This window comes from Sitodiplosis mosellana, unplaced genomic scaffold, assembly GCF_009176505.1.
Source record: "Sitodiplosis mosellana isolate CC-2019 unplaced genomic scaffold, AAFC_SMos_1.0 Smas_scaffold_6226, whole genome shotgun sequence".
NCBI lineage: Eukaryota > Metazoa > Arthropoda > Insecta > Diptera > Cecidomyiidae > Sitodiplosis > Sitodiplosis mosellana.
The window spans coordinates 4,969,816-4,990,249 of record NW_022601467.1 but is presented as its reverse complement, the minus strand read 5'-3'; the positions used below and the strand labels follow the sequence as shown (position 1 = coordinate 4,990,249).

At 38.0% G+C, this 20,434-nt stretch overlaps 1 protein-coding gene across 3 annotated transcripts in view; it reads left to right on the top strand.

The window, feature by feature from the left end:
• LOC129577758 (netrin receptor unc-5) overlaps positions 1 to 20,434 on the top strand; it is a 181,791-nt gene that overhangs the window by 107,245 nt on the left and 54,112 nt on the right. For all 3 annotated transcript variants that reach the window (XM_055465270.1, XM_055465268.1, XM_055465271.1), the window contains 3 exons: positions 13,914 to 14,113; positions 14,394 to 14,472; positions 18,434 to 18,604. In XM_055465270.1, the coding sequence (XP_055321245.1) occupies positions 13,914 to 14,113; positions 14,394 to 14,472; positions 18,434 to 18,604 (450 nt within the window). The remainder of the gene's footprint in view (positions 1 to 13,913; positions 14,114 to 14,393; positions 14,473 to 18,433; positions 18,605 to 20,434) is intronic.

The window sequence follows — 20,434 nt, the reverse complement described above, 5'->3', positions numbered from 1 at the left end:
AGAGAGAGAGAGAGAGAGAGAGAGAGAGAGAGAGAGAGAGAGAGAGAAGAGAGAATGAGTTTGGTACGAGCTACACGTTCGCTCCATCAACATTTTATTTTAACTCTCTAATTTAGCAAACAGAAGAGAGTTGCGCGCGCGAGCACACGAAGCAACAAAAATCAATAATAATTCCCTTAACGTCTTCGTATGTGTGCTTTTCCACTCGTTTGAATTGCCAATCGAGTATTCTTTATTTTTCGTTTTGTTTTTGCGCTATAAATTGGCAGCGATTCAACAACGAACGAACGAACGAAAAAAAATTCGTACAAAGTTTTTCTTCTGCACATTTTGCTGCCAATGATGCCAAAACCATTCTTTTCTCTTTGGCCAATATTGGGATTGGGCATGTGATTGTTGACGGTGTTGTCTATGTATGGTTGTGTGTGCAGCTAAAAGGCATCATCGGGGGTCAATTCAATCAGATTAATTGACCATTTCGTGTAACGAGCACCGATTAATGTCATCTTCATTTATATCCATATAATGTTTTCACTCATAATCGCTTTTGAAACAGAAACATTCATTTATACCTAATAGCAAGCGAAGAAACTTGTTCGGTTTGGTCGTTGGGTGCGCGCGCGCGAACCGCCACAGATAAAATCACACTAAATGTCTATCATATCATTGAGACGATGCCAATTCCATCGAATCGCATTCACGTTTTTGCCGGCTTGTTGTTGCTGTTGTTGATATTGGTGGCTTTTTTTTTCGTTCGTTCGCTCGTTTGCTCGTTCATTTTCTTGAAAGATTATGGATAAAGTTTTATCTTCAAGCGGATTTCTATGTGTGTGTTTTTTCTCTCTTTCGATGTGGTTTTCGTACGTTTTACGCCTCGTTCGCCCATCGCGCGCACGCTGATGAACGACAATCTTATCCGCGCTCGCGCGAATGGGAGATGAAAAAAGATGAACGGACAACGGTTCGATTGTTGGCCAATCGGAAAAGCATTACCAGGTTTTAGTGAATAATTAAATGATAAATCCCACTGAACAAACGTATAAGCGGGCAATTTAATAATGATTAGAATCGGTTTATAACTTATTGGCTTTGATCAAACACAGATCAAAACATGTGGCCAGCAACTCGATTTATTCATCTGTCTCATCCATTTCGATCCGGATTCCTACGCCATTCCAGTTATGATATCGATTTTTGATGTTAACCAGGCGATCTCATCTATCAATCTGTCATTTCTATGGATTATGATCAATGAGTTGATTTTCATTCAATTTTTTTTTTCTTTGCTTTTCTTTTCTTCACATTTCATTTTTTTTCTGCTGCTCAACACACTAAAACGTACCAATGAACCAATTTTCTGCCAGAATACCAACGTTTTCTTAATTTTATTCTGTTGTGGTTCGAAAGATGCGATTGAAACTTTTTCTCTCTCTCTTTGCGTTACATGGCATCTCTTTTTTCTCTGCTCGGTGCGAGTTCAGTCGCTCGTTTTCCCTATGCAAACTGTGTTGTGTGCGTGTAGCTTGTGCAAAAACCTGCATTAAATATTTAAAGACACTGCATTAAAATGCGCCGAAGCTCGAAGATGTAAGGGATATTGTTGGTTGTGCAATGTGCATACACATTGTACTCCAGCAACGACAATGACATGGCCTGGCTCTAGTGCTCATGCGGAGAGTAGCACGAAAATTGATGCTTCTGCATAAAACCGAAAAACACGACGTGAAAATCTTCGGCACACAACGAAGTAACAAACAAATGCACAATAGTGTACATCGACAACGTGTATAAATTCCGAACTGATTCCAAGTGAATTTTCCGTCGCTTGATTTTTCCCCATTTGGCTCTCACACAGACAACCGGCAACTTTTAACTTCGACTACGTTATTCGGCGCGCATCGTATTGTTTTCTTGTTGTAACACCCGACAACAACAGTCATATCATACACAAAATAGTTGGCTTAAAAAATTTCCATCGCCGTTTGCATTGGGCCGAAATTCAAATGTGTGCATCTTAATATTCTTCTTTCTTTCACTTTTTCCCTCTCTCTCTCTGTATGCTCACCATTTTTTTTCACTTGTTTCGTGTGGCAGCAGTTTTGCGAACATCGTTCGTTGCACCACCAACACGACACATACACAAACAGAAAAAAACACTCACGTTCTTTAATTCAACTTCTGCACAAGAGTTTTATGAAGAATTATTATGTTTAATTATTCATTCATTACTTATGATAATCAAGGGAACAAGTGCACTGTTGCAAAATAGTGGGAAATGCTTGAACGTTGAGAGAATGACGCAAACAAAAAAACGAGCGCAAAAACACAAAAAGATTCGCCGAGTTTGGTGGCGTGCGTGTTTTTGCGCTCACTCTCATTCGCCGTGCCGCTCCGCTTGAAATCAAGAAATCTACCGAGAAAATAATGTGCAGAATGCCTTTTTTGCACCTCGCTGCATCTTGAGTTTTTCACTATCATCCCGTTACTTGTACCTTCGTTTTTCTTGCCGTGTTGTGTTCCATTTTGGCGGTGGCGGTGGCAGTGGCAGTGGGTGTTTCATGGCAACCGCCACGACTGCCATCATTCAACGATTGCCAGGCAAAGCGAACCAACAAACAATGAACAATATAAAAAAGATGCTGAAAATAGTTTGGATTATCAAGATTAGTTTGAAGATAGATTGAGAAATGAAAATGAAGCGAACAAATATCTACATAAAACGAAAGACCAGTGGCACGACTCATCTCGTCGACAGCGCACAACGTACATACTCACCAAAATGCGAATGATACACTGAAATTAAAGTAAAATTTATTGTAAACAATGGCAATAGAAAACGGAAGTTTAATGAGTGTTAAAAAGTTGGATGATGGAGAGCAAAAAAAAAACAAGAAGAAAGAATACCGATGCACGTCGTTACATTCTTATTTACTTTCTTGTTGTGTTGGCGTGGCATTTTTTTTTCTTTCGGCGTGTACGGCAGGCGGGCAGGCGTTGTCATTTCAGCCAAATATGCTGTTAAGTATTTTCTGCTTTTGCTGGCCGTCAACTTGCGCGCTGCATATATTGTCGAGCGATTTTAAATTGGACAGCTTTTTTTCATGGTTCTTTTTTTCTTCCACTCTCGTTTCATTTTTGCGAGAGATTTATCGAGGCAGCAAAATTGTATGACGAACGATGGCTTAACCTTTTTGTGAACGTGGCAAGAGAGAGAAAAAACGAAATGTTTCAGTCGTGGTGGTTTCTTTACAGTTTCCACGAAACTAAGTAGTTAAAGCCGCTCAAATGAGAGAGAGAGAGATAGAATTATGTGATCGGCAATCCGAGCATGAGATGTGTATTTTGTGGTAAATTGACTAAAAGAAAATGTGCTCGCTGCGTTCACATACTTAATTTTTCCCCTTATTGTACAGTTCGTCGAGAGAAAGAAAAAAAAATACCCAGAAAATTCGTTGTACTGCCACGAACAGCAAGTCATCCTCTTTCTCTCAATGTATGTCGATTTTCATAGATTCAATTTCCAAAGACGAACACAAACATAAAAAGCTTCGATTCAATATCCGCTCCCATTTTATTTCTTTTCGATTTCGTCAATTTTTTTTTTCTGCTGACAATAGTAATTTGATTCTAAATAAAATATATAATTCGAAAAGCCGCTTATCGTTTTTGTTGATATTGCTGTTGCCATTCATTCGATATATATTCTTCACATTTTGTGCTGGATGCGCAAGTTCGGATCGTCGGCGAATGCGTTTCTTCACGATGCCAGTTACAGCAGCAATAGCATCAGTACACAAGGAGAAAAAAAAATTCTATTAAAACTTTATTATTACAAATTGACTCGTTTTCTAACTATCTTTGTTGAGAACGTCGCCATTATTCCCTCCTCCGTCGCGGCACAATCACTCGTTCGCCTCCCTCTCACTCTGTGCTAGTGAGTGTGTGTGTGTGTGCGTGAGTGTGTGTTTGTGTCTTTTTTATATTCACAAATGCGTTTGCAGTTTTCAATCAGTTTCTTGCACTAACAAAAGACGTATTCAGCCTATTGTTCGATCAATGAATATCGAGCGCAACTAAACTACCCAGCCAAACTTTTCCCCAATAAGCACATTATGCAGCCAAATGAATAAGTTGCTATGCGAAAAATCAAATACCAATTGATTCTCATTTGGAATTGCTATTTTGTGTCTGTCTGTATGTGTGAGGTATTTTTCTCTCGCTCTTTCTTTTCCAACGCCATTTTTCCATCTCGTTCGCATCGAGAAACGAATGCGAACAGTGCATAATGGCATCGAAAGTGAGGTAAAAAGTACATAAAAGTGTATTTCTATGAGAAACTTTTTTTGTGTGCATTGAATCGACTGAATATCTCCATAATGCGAATAAACGCACACATGAGACAAAGCAAAGACCATAAAACCGTCATTTTATTTCTTCCAAAGTAATAGTTTTGGATCTCTCTCGCTCTCTCTGTCTCCCATCTAGTGTGTGCATGTGTATCGTGTCTGGTGAATTGATATGAGCCGAAGCTTGTTCGCAAACCAATAGCGTACACCCATGTTAGAACGCAGCGCGACGAATAAGAGCAGAAAATGTGTTATAAAGTCGACATATAGAGAGATTAAAGCCGGATTTTTCGCTTCTTGCCGGGATTATCTATTGTGTTCTCTCTTTTGCTCGAATTTTATGATTTTCAGTCAGTCGATTGCTGCACACATTGCAATTTTCTTTCTTCTATCATTCATTTTGCATGGCCGCTTTTGTATGCTGTGAATATTCGGTTCGGTATGATTTTTCGCAAAGCATGCAATTGCAACCCCTACACGAAAATCGCAACACAACGACTCCCCTTCTATGCTATATATGCCTAATACAGTTTGAGGGCCATGTGAATAGTGGGAAACCCCAAAAAGAAAAATCGAGTATAAAATATTGAGAAAGATGCAATGAAAGCGGAGAAAGAGAAGAAAAAACCAAAATTATCAGAATTATGGGAAAATGAGTGAGATGGGCTTGCACCAATACAATAAAGCCTAGGCATTTTTTTCTATGGAAATAAATCGTATTTGCGAATAAGTTTTCGAGTGAGAGAAAAAGATAAAAGTCGTCGCTTTATTGAAAAGAAATTAAATTGAAAATTCGCACGGAACTTTTCGCTTGTTCGTCTTCGGCTGGTTGACGTGTTGCAATCGTTTGTGGATAATATAGCGAATGCAAACGGAGAAAACCTATTATGAATGTGCACGGTAGGTGCGCGCTATTGGTGCGACAAAAACGTGATGATTTTGTCAGTTTGAAAAAGTTTCTCCAGCTGCATTTCAATGACAATAGTAATAATTTTTTTCAAAATGTCAGTTTATGGACTAAACATTGTTGGAATTGGTTGTGAAGCGCTTTTTTCCGGCAAATTATCGTGCAAGAGAAAGACATATTCTGGTGCTCCTTACTCCTCACTCCTTAGATCCATTCTCGTGGCACGACACACACACACAATGGCCCAAAAAGTTTTCTCTTCGATTTTCACTCATCATTGCACGAATTCACATTGAATTTGAGCTTTTACAATCCTTTTCTCTGCCCGACTTTAATCCATTTTTCCCAGTTTAAAGTGGATGAAATGAGTATAACAATAATAATTATTGTATTCCACCATTGAAAATCTATTTGCGCACAATAAGTAAGAGGGATTACGGCATCTAAATTATAACTTTTTATTACACGAACCGGTTCACATTATATATGGAATCTATTGGGCGAGAGGAGAGAGCGAGAGGACGAAAAAAGGTTTCATCCTCGATGGCTTAACATTCATCTATCCGTCAGCTTTTTTTCGCTCTCACTCTCTTGTTCGCTCGCTTCCGGTTGCATTTCATTCGGTTTCCGGAAAATTGTAAAAGCGTACGTATTATTTAGTAGATTTTAGCTGCAGCCATCTTTCCATTTCATTTCGGGTGGAAAAATTAATTAAATTTAAAGCAAGATGAAGAAAATTCAATTGAAAATCAACCGAACAACGACCGGGCGACAAGAACGAGATTTAAAAGTTAGCGGAAAACCAACACACACACTAACTTACAGTCACACATCCCACATACATACGTACGTACATAAAAATCACTTCAGGATTTTCCTTGGGCTAACTTTGTCGGATTCATTGGCGTGTTTAAGTGCATGTGCAATACCATACCATACGTACGCATAAACACACAATATACTTATGGTCGTTTGGCTCATTTATAATGACGCAAAAGTATAAGGCAAACCGACTCACTCTTTAGCGTCATACGTTCGTTCGTTCATTTGGTGTGTGTGTGTGTCTTTCTCTCATGGCGAATTTGTGTGTGTGCCAAAGTGAAATGACTGAGTACGGATGACATTTGGTGCTGCTGGGAAAAATGGATAAATAGACATACAGTGCAAATGAGCAACATGAGAAAATGTTTTAGTTTTTAATTAAAACATTAAAAGCCCGAGTAAACCGCTCATACCGCATACCAAAAACACCACCAGCCCAAGCTACGATGTTGACACCAATACATTTCATTGAGTCAGTCAGAGAGTGTGAGAGATTCGCACACAGCACTTTCTGTGCTCACTGTGATCACACAACTTTTCGGTGTGTGTACTTTTTTCTCCTTTAATTTTGCTCTGTTTGCCTGATCCATCTTTTTGAGCCAACCCCATCTTTAACTTTGAGAAGAAAGGCGAAGAAAAAAACGAAATCAACGCAAAACCACCACCAAATGACAAAAAAAAGATAAAAGAATTAAAAGTAAAATGAAAAAGCCATCACATTGTCAACTTTTATAACTTGTCAAATAAAACAGTTTTGCCAACGCCCTTGTCACCTTAAGGGATAATGTCATCGGAAAGGATAAAAATGGAATGGATAACGGATTTGATTCCTTTTGATTTGCACTGCACTGTCATCAACACTAAGCCGCGGCTTTTGGATTATGGATTATTTATATATCCAGGGCGAATGTGTCTGTGCGCTTGGCTGGAGCGATAGAGCGACGCGGCGATCCTTATGGTATGTGGTTGAACGCATTTTTAATGCGATCATAAAATGACTAATTCCGCAATTAGACCAGTTTTCAATTTTAAAACAAAGACTTCGTTCTAAGAACAGTGTGTGTGCTCCAGTGTCTGGAGCGTTGAAGATTACAACGGGTTGATTGCCATATAAAATTACTCGATGGTTTCTCAGCACCACCACTTCCGCTACCACCACCAGTTATATTAAGACTTCTTGCGTTGATCGTCACAATTTACACATTTCGGTAGCGTTTCGAATGGAAAATTAGGTGCGCTTCCATTTGTTTTTGTGCGTTTATTAGCAAGACATATACAAAAATAAGAAGCTTGTACAGCAAAAATACACACGAAAATGATCTGGCCACCACTTGTACGGTATTACAGCATGTCCGAAGCGGCGACTTTTCTTTCAGCCGGTTTATTTTCAGTGAATTAGTATTTGATTTCACTCATAAAAATCGGATAATAAGACGCAAACATTCACCGCAATTTCTCCATTACTAACACACGCATAAACAAAAAATCACAATGGACGACAATGGCGACGATGACAAACTAACCGCCTTATGAGTGGCTAAAGCCACATATGAAAACCGTTGCCATAACATGATGTTAAACACATTCTTAGCGGTTTTCTTTTTCAGCCTTACTCATTTTTAATAATATAATATTATGTTCGACGTATTGTTCTGTTGTTTTGCGTCTTTTTGCGTGAATCCGTACGTAATGCAAGCGATTTCCATTCGGGATGAATGACACACTCGAACATGAGGCGAGTGTGATATGGAATACATGTTTGTAAACTGAAACCAGGTTTTTTGTGTGTTGTTTGTCAGTTATTATCATTAGTCGCTTGTCATTCAGTTCAAGCTAGGCTTATCGATTCAAACGAAAGTTCTTTATTCTTTTGCTTGATAGACGACGATTTCTGCTTCTTCTTCTTCTTCTTCTTTTTTTACTTCTTCGTTGCTTCATTTCAATGCTACGAAACATTGTTGTGTATCGTTGGAAAACTGAAAATGAGTAAATAACTAGATATTATGCGTTTGTGCAAATGTGTGAGAGACACAAACTAAACACCAGCTCAGTAGTATTTGATTTCCTATTGTGTTGTCGATATAAGGGTTCTCATTACATTTCATGGAAATGATTCACGTCAGAACAACAGCAAATCTACCAAAATTCGAAAAGAATAAGAAAGAACACACACGGCAGCAAAGGGAACATGGCCAAGCAAAATAGAACGGTGTTGAATTACAATATATTTCTACTAGCCAGTAATCAAATGGCGTGCATTTTCAACACTTGAGCGTTTCGAGTTGGTATATTTGAGACGGTGTGTGTGTGTGTGTGTCTTTGTTCAAATCCCGTTCAGTGGCACCGTTTTGTGTTGTTCGTCCTCAGTCATTATTGTTATACGCAATTTCATAGGGCCGTTACGGATTTTCTCTCTCACTTACACTCTCTGTTCTGTTCATAGAGTACGTCAATCGGGGCCCCGTTGCTAATACAGACATCATCGTACACAGACTTAAGATCCGCACTAATGCACACTTCCACGAAGAAACCTTGTGTTTATTTGTGATTACGTTTTATTGGCGAACATATTATTAACAAGACGGTTGATTATTGTCAAATCGAAATGATGTAGTTTTTTTTTCTTTCACTCTGCCTTTGTTCACCGTGTGTGTGTGTGTAGTCAATTGCGTACTCCAGCTGCAAATGACAAATACACTTCATTATTGTCCTCCATCATCATTTCACTTTCGGCTATTGAGTGTTTGTGTGCGTATTTTTTCTTCTTCTGTTGTTCATCGACCTATAATTGGACTTCTTTTGGGATTAGTTTTTGCTTAGAAGCGTTTTTCCCCTGAAATTGAAATATTCCTTATCGATTTCACGTAGTGCCGCACAATCTAATGGCCGAAGCGGAAAAACGATAATGAGCCTCCTCGTCTTCGACTGAATACGCTTGCTAATTTCAACCGAACTGTTCATCTGTGACACATAAATTTCATCATCGCTCATGTATTAAGCAGCCTCGAAGGTGCCAGGATAAAACAAGCAGGAATGCCCACCGAATGGGAAAAAAATGGAACATACATCCCAACGACGTTATAAAGTTATGGTAACGTCATTTAAACGGAGCTGCATCATGAGCCATTTTCGAATAGGCAAAAAGCAATTGATGTTCGGGTGTTTTTGTGTATGTGGACGTCGTTGTCTGAAATGCATCAAGATCGAGTGGAAAGCCACTTCGGTTGGTGTGTGTGTTTTTTTTATTCTCTTCTTCTCTTCACCATGTGTCTTTAATTTTTGATTGATGATGGTGGTGGAATTGGTGCGAACCAACTCAAAGCCACTACTACATTGCACACAGTCCCGACTAAATGGCCCAAAAGCAGGTATATATGTATATATGATCTTGTGACGTTATGGTAATTCCATAAACTTTTCCAATTGAAAACGATTCTTCTTCTTCGTTCGTTCGGTTTTGGTTCATTCCACTCTTGAAAATACCAAACGAAATCCTTTCGCTTGAACTTCATCATTCGATTGATGAAGTAGTCATTGCGCCGCATTTTTGAAATTAAAAGGATATAACGAAGGTGCTTTCAATGGAAACACTCAATCAGAAAGTAATAATTACTTTTTGTTGATGGAGAGCCGCATCAAGAGAATCTGCCTCAAGTTGGTAAATAAAAGAGCTGCAAATAAAGAAATAAAACGAGCGACTGAAGAATGCATCGTTCATCGTTGTCGATGTATTAGATTAAGGGTACCGATAATGTAAGGATTTTTTTTTTCTCGTTGCTCTTGAGCAGAGCCAAAGAAAAAAAAAAGTCCACAAACATATGAGATGTTGTTGATGATCGACGAGCGAGAGGAGAAAAAAGAATCATAAAAAGAATGAAACAAACAAACTAAAACTGTAAATAATAAAAGATGAAGATAATAAAATAGGCCTTGATACTGTATCTGCATCTTTCAACAGATCAGTTCTACGACCCAAAACAACAACAACAAAACAAGCTATCCGAAAGAGAGAAAAAAAAGGAATCTCGAAAAATCGGTTGCGTTTTTTTCCTTTCTTTTTATTCTTTCTGCTCCGTGATCTTTTGATTTCAATGCACTCATGAACTTGAACACATTCAAATTTCATGTTTACTTTTTTTTTAAATGTCTATATTATGTGACCTATTCATTATCGGAATGTATGCATTCTTTGGCTCCTCTCCTCTTCGGCGATGCAGAGATTTCTTCAAGATATCGCACGTGTACACAGCTGCATCTAATCGCATTTCGACTGCATCGGATACAATTGCTGTGTTGCAACGACGACGACTCCTTTCCATTCTTTCTTTCTCTTTTTCCCTCTATCGCTTGCTGCGTTCTCTCTTTCAGCCAGTCACTGTGAGAACAATATTCCATGTGAAAATACTGAACTGTTTTTCTTTTGTCGTTCATTTTTACTCGATAATTGTATTAAAACATTTTTATGCAGTTGATTTCGAATGGGAGATAATTTCCGTTGAATGACAAAAATAAAATCGTTCCTTTTTTTTCGGTGTTTGTGTATGTATGTGCAACGATTTGTGCCTTGTGTGTATATGCTTTTGACTTTTTTCAACTCTTTGTCGTTGAGAATGAGTTGACAGGCGATGAAAAAAAAAATCGAACGAACAAAACATAGTCGGAGTGGCATTCTTTCGGGAGGGAAACAGCGAAATGCAGTGCAAGCCATATTTCTTCGTTTTAAAAATTTGTAATTTAATATATTTCACATATTCGCTGCATTAATGTGCGTTTCTTTTCGTTCGTTTCGTGAACTCTTCTCAGCAATTTCTTCCGCAGCATTTTTCATTTCGAAATAAACACACACAAAAAACATGGTCGTGATAGTGTTTTGTTGTTTCTCATATCGGATACTTAAATTTTTTTTTTTGCTTTAGTTGTTTGCCTTGTTCAGGTTTTTTTTTACGAATTCACATAAAGCACAATGAAAATATGCCAGGTTTGAGTTCCTGCTGTGATTTTACAACAAATAAAAATCAAGCGAAGAAGGCGAAAAAAAAAGAGAATAAAATGCGCCGATGAATAACATATCAATACCTGTTGATATGAACAAACGAAGATGTAAATCCTTACGTACTAATTGATCGTCGATCCTCTCGCAGCCCAAGCGAACACATAAAAAAAACAGACACACATAAATGCGTTTTTCTCAGGCCCGCCAACCAGCCAGCCATATATTCAAAAGTGGCCATAAGATGAATGCGTAGCAAACGGCCAAATGTTCGGTGTTCAAAGTGGAAAAAGTCGAGAGGATTTGTTGTGTACAACAATCGACTCCGGCACAGTACAAATGATGATACTTATAAAATATCTATTCAATATAAATTAATAGTGGATTGAAAGAAAAAATTTGTAAGTGTGGATATTTTCCAATTGTGTGCCTTTGTTCGATCGATCGGATCTGTACGGCATCTGGTCGTTTATTGAATGGCTTTGTGATTCAACAACGATTATTTCGTCGTTGTCGTCGAGGAATGTGTGTCCACTCGGGAATCGACATGTGTTGTGTCGATTGAATGCGGCTGCATTGTATTAGATTCGGTGCTGTTGTCACTCTTTTTTTTTTGAATTTTTCCGATAAATTATGGTAATCACAAATCGGATTGTGAATGATCATAAGAATGCACTTGGTCTTTTTCTCTCTCAATCATCCTCACTTTTCGTTAATGATTCGAGGTATTTTGTCTTCAATGACCCGCCATAAATACACACAATTCACGGAATTTATTTTCTCTCCTCCCCAATCACAATCTTGTCTTCACTCATTTATTTTGTTACTGTCTCTCTTTCTCTCTCTCTCTCTCTCTCTCTCTCTCTCTCTCTCCGAACATTCGAAATGATTAATCTAACATGTTAATTGCTCAGCAATCGTATAGTCGTAAATAATTTGTTGCTTTGTAACACTTCAAGTAAATGTTGTTAATTGATTGTAATAAAATAGACCTGTTTATAGCATGCCGGTTTTCTTCTCTTTCGAATCGGTCACATCGAATCATAATTTGATTCTTTTCTTCGTCTCCGACTCTGCCTATGTTCCTGAATAAAAGTGGTTAGACAACGAGATTTCGAAAGTTTTATTACTAAACATTTTCATAAAGTAACGATCTACTAATGGCGAATTCAACTGGTAATTCATTTGCATCGAAATCACTTGAGCTACCATTAATTTCAGTGTTATATCGCACCGTTGGGAGTGTCATCAATTAGGTAAATGAGCGATTTTTCGTCATGCCATCACTCCGTTGTCATATCGAACATGGCACACAGTTAGAACCATTATCGACAATGTGATTCGATGAAATCAACTGAGAGTTGAGCGAGAGATAGAGAGAACTAAACAGAAAAAAATTCATATTGATTGAATTTGTAACGGTTCACATTTAATATTCGATATAGTCACATACATCACGAAACACGAAATGCAAATCGATCGATTGGATTTACAATCAAATGAAACAGACAATAAATCAAAACCATATTTCCTCTCTGTTTTCCTCTTTCGTTCACGCCGATTGGTGAAAAGAACCAAATTTTCTTCCATTCTTCCATTCGTCATCATCATCATCGGTGCATATTTTTGTTATTATGCATGTCTTTTTTTCGGTTCGATTCCATAATATTTCAGGTTCGACATAATTTTTGATTTCGTTGAAGTCGAACAAATAAAAACGTGCTGCCTTAATTCACAAACAATGGTTGCACGTCAAAAAGCCGAAAAGAAACACACGAAAAAAAAACAAAACGAACCAAAGTAAACTGATGTGATTTCGTGAATTAGTGAATAATCGTGAACAATTTATTTATTATTTAAATTTACAAGGTATTGAGGCTCGTTCCTGTTTTTTCGTTTTGTTTTGTGAGAGACATTCGTTTAATGTGACGTTTAATGTGAAACGAATCGAAATTTATATGTTAAAATGTCTTGTCTTGCATTTTAATCGGTTAGTCAATTGCGTACACGTACCCGAACCAATCGAACACACAGCTTCGCTCCGCTCACTCACAGTTCAATTTAGTTTTATTCATAATACACAATTGATACTTTCAATCATATTTTCGGTTGACTCCAGTCATTTTTTATGTTTTGTGGCTTTTCTTAATTTTTGGAGCCGCCAATCAAACTCTGAATACATACACACACACACAGGGTAAATAATACGTGGGTTGAGGTGCTTTTTTTCTCTGTACATTCCATTTGTTATACTACACATCGAGCAAAAGAATGAAAAAACAAAACAATACAGAACATGCGGAACGCAGAACAGCGAACGGCAAAAAACAAACAACAGCCACACATTTCTTTCATTTCGCTTGAAACAGCGCGATCATGATTGATTCATGATCGTGTAGAAAAAGAGAGAGAAAAAACAACAACTTCAAATTAAATATGATGGTCGTTTTTGTTGTTGTACGTTAGGGTCATGTTTGATGGTGCAAATTACATGCGCATTCTTGTTGCTATTCTTTTTTTTTCCTGCATGATAATTCTATGGAATCCTCTTGATGGCGAATTTGCGCCTCTATTTTTCGCTTACATAGTCATATAGCAAATAAATGACACATCATTTGTAATAAATCGGTGAAGACAGTTCCCATACCAAATACCAAGTGATTCCTCCACCTCCGATGGGTGAGCTCTCTACTGCGAATATGTGCAATTAATATTTATTTCCACATGCAATCGCATGCTCACCTCGACATCCACAAAAATGATAAAGCTTTTATAATAAACAACCTTTTTTTTCCATTCTATAATAATAACGATTTTTTTCTCTTTCTTCTCTCTTCTCTCATTACAGTTTTGAAGAAGCAGTTCAAAATTTCCCCGCAATCGATTCGCGTTGAGGCTAATGGACGAGCTGAAATAACGTGTAGCCCGCCATTAGGTGTGCCAATACCGAAGATTCAATGGCTGAAAAATGGATCGCCGCTGATACAGGATGCATCGGTGTTGGTGACCGGCGAGGGAAGTGTTCTGATTACGCATGCATCAATGACGGTATGATTGATTCGATGTCATTAACATTGATTACCATCCTCCCTCCTCACGTTTACTTGCTTTTTTTCTCCTTTATTTATCGACTGTAATCAACTGTTTGTGTGAGTGTGCTACGACGCTCACACAAACTGAAATGATATTGAACTCGTTGAGAAGCACACAACCACTAGTTCAATCCTCTTCAAACTTCCAGTTTTACTAAACTCTATTCCATGGCTCTTGTTAATTTGGTCTCTGTATTTCTTTTTCTTTTTTTCCCTGTCTACGGTCGGCATTTAAGGACATGGCAAATTACACATGCGTTGCAGAAAACATCGCCGGAAAGAGATTATCTGATCCAGTTTCATTAACCGTATATGGTAAGTAACGTTGAATCACTTCATTTTTTGTTGTTTGCATTTCAAATTCGATATAATTTTGGTTGCGCTGTTTGATGCTCCCCCTCATTCGTTCAATAAGTCGGTTTAATGCGCAAAACGGATTTTAGGACTGTGGGTTGTTGAGATCAAATTGCGAATTAATCGTGTGCCAATCGAGAGCCACCGCAGTAGCTGTCATCAGCTCTGACATGTTCCAAGAACTATGGTGCACACAAATCGCATAAACATTTAAGACGCAAAAGATACGTTCGCACAATTTAATCGCTACATTTAAACAAATCAAAAGTTCGTGAATGCAAATTGAATTTAGAGGTTGAAATTCCGAGTTCACGGCATTCGTTGGAAACTTGCTGAATCAAGCCGTTTCTTTTTTTTCTCATCTTATTTGAATCTGTGTTCTTTCGTTTTATTTGATCTTGCTATTGAAATAGAGCGAATCATCAGTTGACTCCCGAACAAAGCCTGTTTAAATTATATGTTTTTTTTTGTTCACAACATCTCTTGAATGCTCTCTGCCTCTCGGATGGATTTTGTGCTTGCCTTGATTCATGCAATGCTTTTGATTTCATTCTGAAACCATTCTGATTAAACTTCGTTGAATCTCTTCTTCATTCTTTTTTTCTCGTCTGGGCCGCGCAGCTCTTCGTCAATGGCATTTCGACTGCATTTTGTGCGCTAACAGTAGTAGTTCAGATCAAGGAGTTTTATGTAGAAAATGTGTTTGTGTACATTAAGTACTGAATAAAAGATGAAACAAAAGAAATCAACAAAACAGCAGAGCAAATATTAATTGAGGCATATGGTTATCATTGTGTGCGGTCCGTGAAGAGAAAAAAAATGTGTGTTTTTTTCGATTCGTTGGCGTTTTCGCTTGGAATGATTACATGAATGAAACGAAACACAAGAAGTGAGGTAATAAAAACAATTTCAATGTTCGAAAAAAAAGTTGAGAAAAAGAAAAGAATAAACGGAGCCTTCTCGCTTAGCACACTACTTACATTTAAACAACTACACAGCATTAATCCTCTATCGATTTTCAATCTGCACTTTTCCCTCCTTCGCTCTTGTTCACGCTCGCGCTCCTTCTCTTTGGGATTCTTTCATTAAAATGCATTTCAAGTTATACTTAATAATCCGAAGAGAAAAACGCCCAAGTGAAAAATACGAGCGAGAACATCGAAAAAAAGAAGCGATAAGCAATGAGTGTATGTAGAAAACTAATGAAGTTCCACGCTATTTTCTCAACTGATCGCTTCCATGCTTCATCCAGATAGAAAGAGTCAAACGCCAAACTAATCTGTTTTTTTTTTGTTCTTGTATTTTGAATGCACCAAACCAAAATGCGGACGCATTAAATAATTCAAAACGTTTGCCGCATTCTTGACGATGCAAAATCAGCAGAGAAAAAAGTCAAATAACAGAGAGAGAGAGAGAGAGAGAGAGAGAGAGAAAGAATCGCGCTTGTATTATTTCTTCCTTGCGTTTTGCAAACGACGAAGAAGAATGGAGGAATTTAGCGTTTGTGTCACCATTCTTTCTCTTGATTGAGCTACAATTTATAGCGAAGCGGAAAAAGAAAAAGAAGAAGATGGAAAAAAAATAACTCGAAATAGTCGAAGACGTTCAATAAACAAGTAAATCGATGTGTGCAAGTCGCACCCATTCAAAACACTAATCTCAATGGCATCTCCAATTTATTTAAATATTCTTCATTTATTTTATAAGTTCGTGCAATTATTTCCATGATAGCCTTCATTACTCCGAAGCGATGCTGGAATTCTCTCTTGTTTGATTTTGTTTCGCTCTCTCTCTCTCTCTCTCTCTCTCTCTCTCTCTCTCTCTCTCTCTTGCTCTTCCTGTGTGCAGCACAGCTCCACAGCATAAAATAGAATCAGCGCGCAATGAGGCGTGCATGTATATCGACGAACAAATAGCAAATCGTTAGAGAAGCGAACGAAGAAAAAAAAACAACAACAAGCCATGCAAAGTTTTCAAACGATCAAACGACAGAATTGAACGAGAGTAGAAAAGAAAAAAAAATGCCAAGAGAAATGTCGAAACATTGACGACAACTCGAACAAGAGAAACAATAGAAATTATGCATAAACGAAAAAGTCACATATGGATGCGCTTGTAAGCTCAGCACACCAGAACATACATGCACGGTTTTGCGGAAAGTATAAGTGGCGACAGCCGGATAAAAAGTACAAAATACGTCACATGCATACACACAGGGAGAGAGAGAGAGAGAGAGAGAGAGGGAGAGAGAGGGAAAAAAGGAGGAAAAATCAGTTTGATTCTTTCTCTATCCCGTTCGCATTGTATCGTGTGTCGCAGATTGTATGTTGGTTCGGTGTTTGGTGTAAATGGCTTTGCTCAGAGCGCTGCTCTCTGTGTCGGTCGGTCGATCACCATAATTTAGTTTGTAGCGATGATGCATTTTGTCAAGAAAATTGCATGCGCGCTGACTGAAACCATAGACAATTTATGTGAAACATTATTGATATTAGTTCCAAACAACGATAAATGTGCAAACACAGCCAACACAAGCGAACCGTTGGCAGAAAAAAGACGATGATGACAACGACGACGACGACGACGACGAAAAAAAAACAACAACCGCGAACAAACTCCGGACAGGAATTAAAATGTATAAATTGTGTCTTTTCATGTCGTTAACGTGTAAAATGCGCGCGTGAAATCACGAAAAATTTCCGCTTATTCCACTATTATTTACCGTTTCCATACAATTGTCTCTCTTTTTCCTCCAAAGCCATGGAATAAACACCGCTACAAAATAACAAGCGAACAAGAAGATGAAATAAACAGGAAAAAAAACAATATACCGACTCTGAGTGTGCTTTGCGAGAGACAGAAAATTAAGTGTAGATTGAAGTAAATCAAAACATCCAGTTAAATCGCCATATATATTCAAAATGTCAGATAATGGGTACACATTCAGACAAAACGACCCATTCACACAGCGTACCAGCAAATAAACACTTTAGCAATGCAAAACTTTTACATCATTTGCAAAGCCATTTCCAATGGGAAACATCACATTTTGCCGAAAAACTCGAAGAAAATTCCCTAATTTACTTGTTCCCATAAAAAATCCCAGCGCTTGAATAATACGGACCGAAATCACGTTCACGCACACATACTATACGTAAATATATCACTGTTTGTTGAAATAAATAATGAGATATTCGAGAGCAAAATATGAGCAAACATATGAAAACCCATGTATTATTTAAGCAGAAAGATATTGCGAGGAGGAGAGAAAAAAAGAAGCAAACGAGAGCACCAGCAAACAACACAGAGGCCAACATTGAGTTATATTCGACTTGAAATACAAAACGGATCGATGTAGTATTTTTGGCGCTGTCTTGTCGACTCTTTTTTTTTCCTTTTTCATTCACTCACTCATTCTGTCGTTCCGCGAGTATTTATGTTTAGTTGTTGGTGTCATTCAGACGCATGTTTGGTGTCACATTTTTCGTTTGTTTTTCATGTGAACGGAATAAAAAAAACAAACGCGGGCAAGCACACACACACACATATATACACATCGAAATGACAAATATTGACACGCTGCAGGGAATTTCATTGTAATTGTTGCCTTTGATTTGACTCTTTTCGCACGATTGCTGTCAAAATGGTTTTGCCGCAATTTTCCTACTCTGTAATTTTCATGCGCTCTGATCAATATTTACCATTGTAAATTCTGTTTGAAGTGTGAAAATGTGCAATTTCCACTTTAAATTACGGCTGCAGCACCACAAAAACTAGCGATTAATTTAACCATTTTTCCCGACCGTTTAAGGATTACAGTTTTTTTTAATTAAAAATTCTAACTAAAAGCTATAATTAAAAGCGCTTTGTTGTTAATTAACATTCTTTCTTTTTCAAATCGTTCTGTTTCGTTTTGCATTTTCAGTGAACGGCGGTTGGAGCTTATGGAGCCAATGGACAGAGTGTCGATGCCCAGGCAGATCGCCAATTGGACAGAAACGCACACGTAGCTGCAATAATCCGATGCCATTGAATGGCGGAGGCACATGCAGTGGCCCGAATGTGCAAAAAACCCCTGACTGTCTACCTTGTCCAGGTATGTAACACACCCTATCTATCCATTTAGCAAAAAGAACGAGAATCAAAATAGTGAAACGAGAAACGGAAGTAATTGAATAATTTATATGCGTTTATGGTTTCGCTGTTATTTTTCGATTAAAACGTCTAGCTTCTTCTAAATGGGTATATTTGACTATAAATTTGCCAGGAACTTATTAATTAAAGTGTTAGCCGAGCCAAACACAATTCAAAACGTGTCTTTCTATTCGTTCACATCTATCGAAATGAAAACCTCATTTAGGGGGATTGTATTTTACATATGTTGGCCAGGAAAAACTTTTCGATCGAAACGAGTATGTTTGCAAATTTTCAGTTATCGCTTTGCATGTGTGTATGCGCTTGCTTCCGTCTCTCTCATTCGTTTCACAAAACCGCTGTAATTTGCGAATTATGTGTGTGTGTGTGTGTGTGATTTGAAAATGTGAAAAGTTCCAGTTTTACACATGCTGGAATTGAACACAAAGTTACTCACTTTATTGCTTTTATTGCCCATTAGAAACAATAGCACACAGTGCAAACACATCACAAGTCTTAATGCGTTCAATGGAAAGACAACAGAGAAAAAAAGAACCCGGAGTATATAATTCAATGCATTCATTTCCGTTTTGAAGAGCTAAACGGGAAAAAAAAGTGCATTGAATTTTGTGTGGCAAAAATAAATCAGGCGGCTCGGTTTTGCATTGTGGTAGTAGCAATGGGTAAAATGCGAGTTAGATTATTGCTAATAGTTTTGTATGAACAATTTCAAATTTAGATCAAAGTGTAGTTAATGTATGTGTTTGCTGTGTACGGCCGTCGGCGGGGTGAATCCCAACGACGACGCTAAAAAGAATCGTGAAACGGAATCGTACGTGAAACGAAAGCAAAGTTTAATGAAAAATGAATGCCGCAACAATAAAAAAAAGAGAAAAAGATTTGTTGTAGGCGACTGAACAGAAAGAACATGGTGTATGGCGTGTTGGGAAAAATTACACACTAAACAAACCATTTAAAAGTACCATAAATAATATATGGTCGTCTCGATAACCACGAAGAATGGCAAGGCAAAAAAAATAGCACGAACACTCGTTCACAAAAACGGCAGAAGCGGCAGCAGCAACAGCAACACCGACACAAAACCACTTCAATTTCAATCGTCATTCGAAAAAGAAATGCACACTGGAAATAGTGAATGAAAAATTGTCTGGTTGCACATTCAAACCCATTGACGATTATATGCGATTACATTTATCCGCTCTTAGCCCCATCACATACACACACACACACACACCTTTCTCGGTATGGCAGCAGGTGAAATGGAACCGAGAGAGAAAACAAGGAAACAATCGCACACCGAATGCCAAAAGAAATACACAAACTGAATGCAAAAATACTTCAACAAGTCTAGGTGAGAGGAGCCCAGTGGCTCATGTGTGTGAGCTAGCTAGCTAGCGCGCGCGCACATCGAGAAATGAATAAACATACACGTTATCCATCGATGTCTACAACAACTGTTTGAGACAACGAATAGGAATTATGGTGATTTTGCATGTCGATCCAGTCGTTGAGAGAGTGCAACGAAAAGCGAACACAACGACGACGACGTCGAACAACCAACAACCAAAACGCTTTATTTCATTTTCGTGAGATTTGTTTGCATTTTTTTTTGCTGTTGTTGGCCATTCGGCCACCGCTGCCGCCGCCACAGAAAGAATGCCATCGACTAGGGAAAGAACGAAAAAAATAATGAAACCAAAGTGAAACCCAGAGAGAGAGAGAGAGAGAGAGAGAGAGAGAGAGAGAGAGAGAGAGAGAGAGAGAGAGAGAG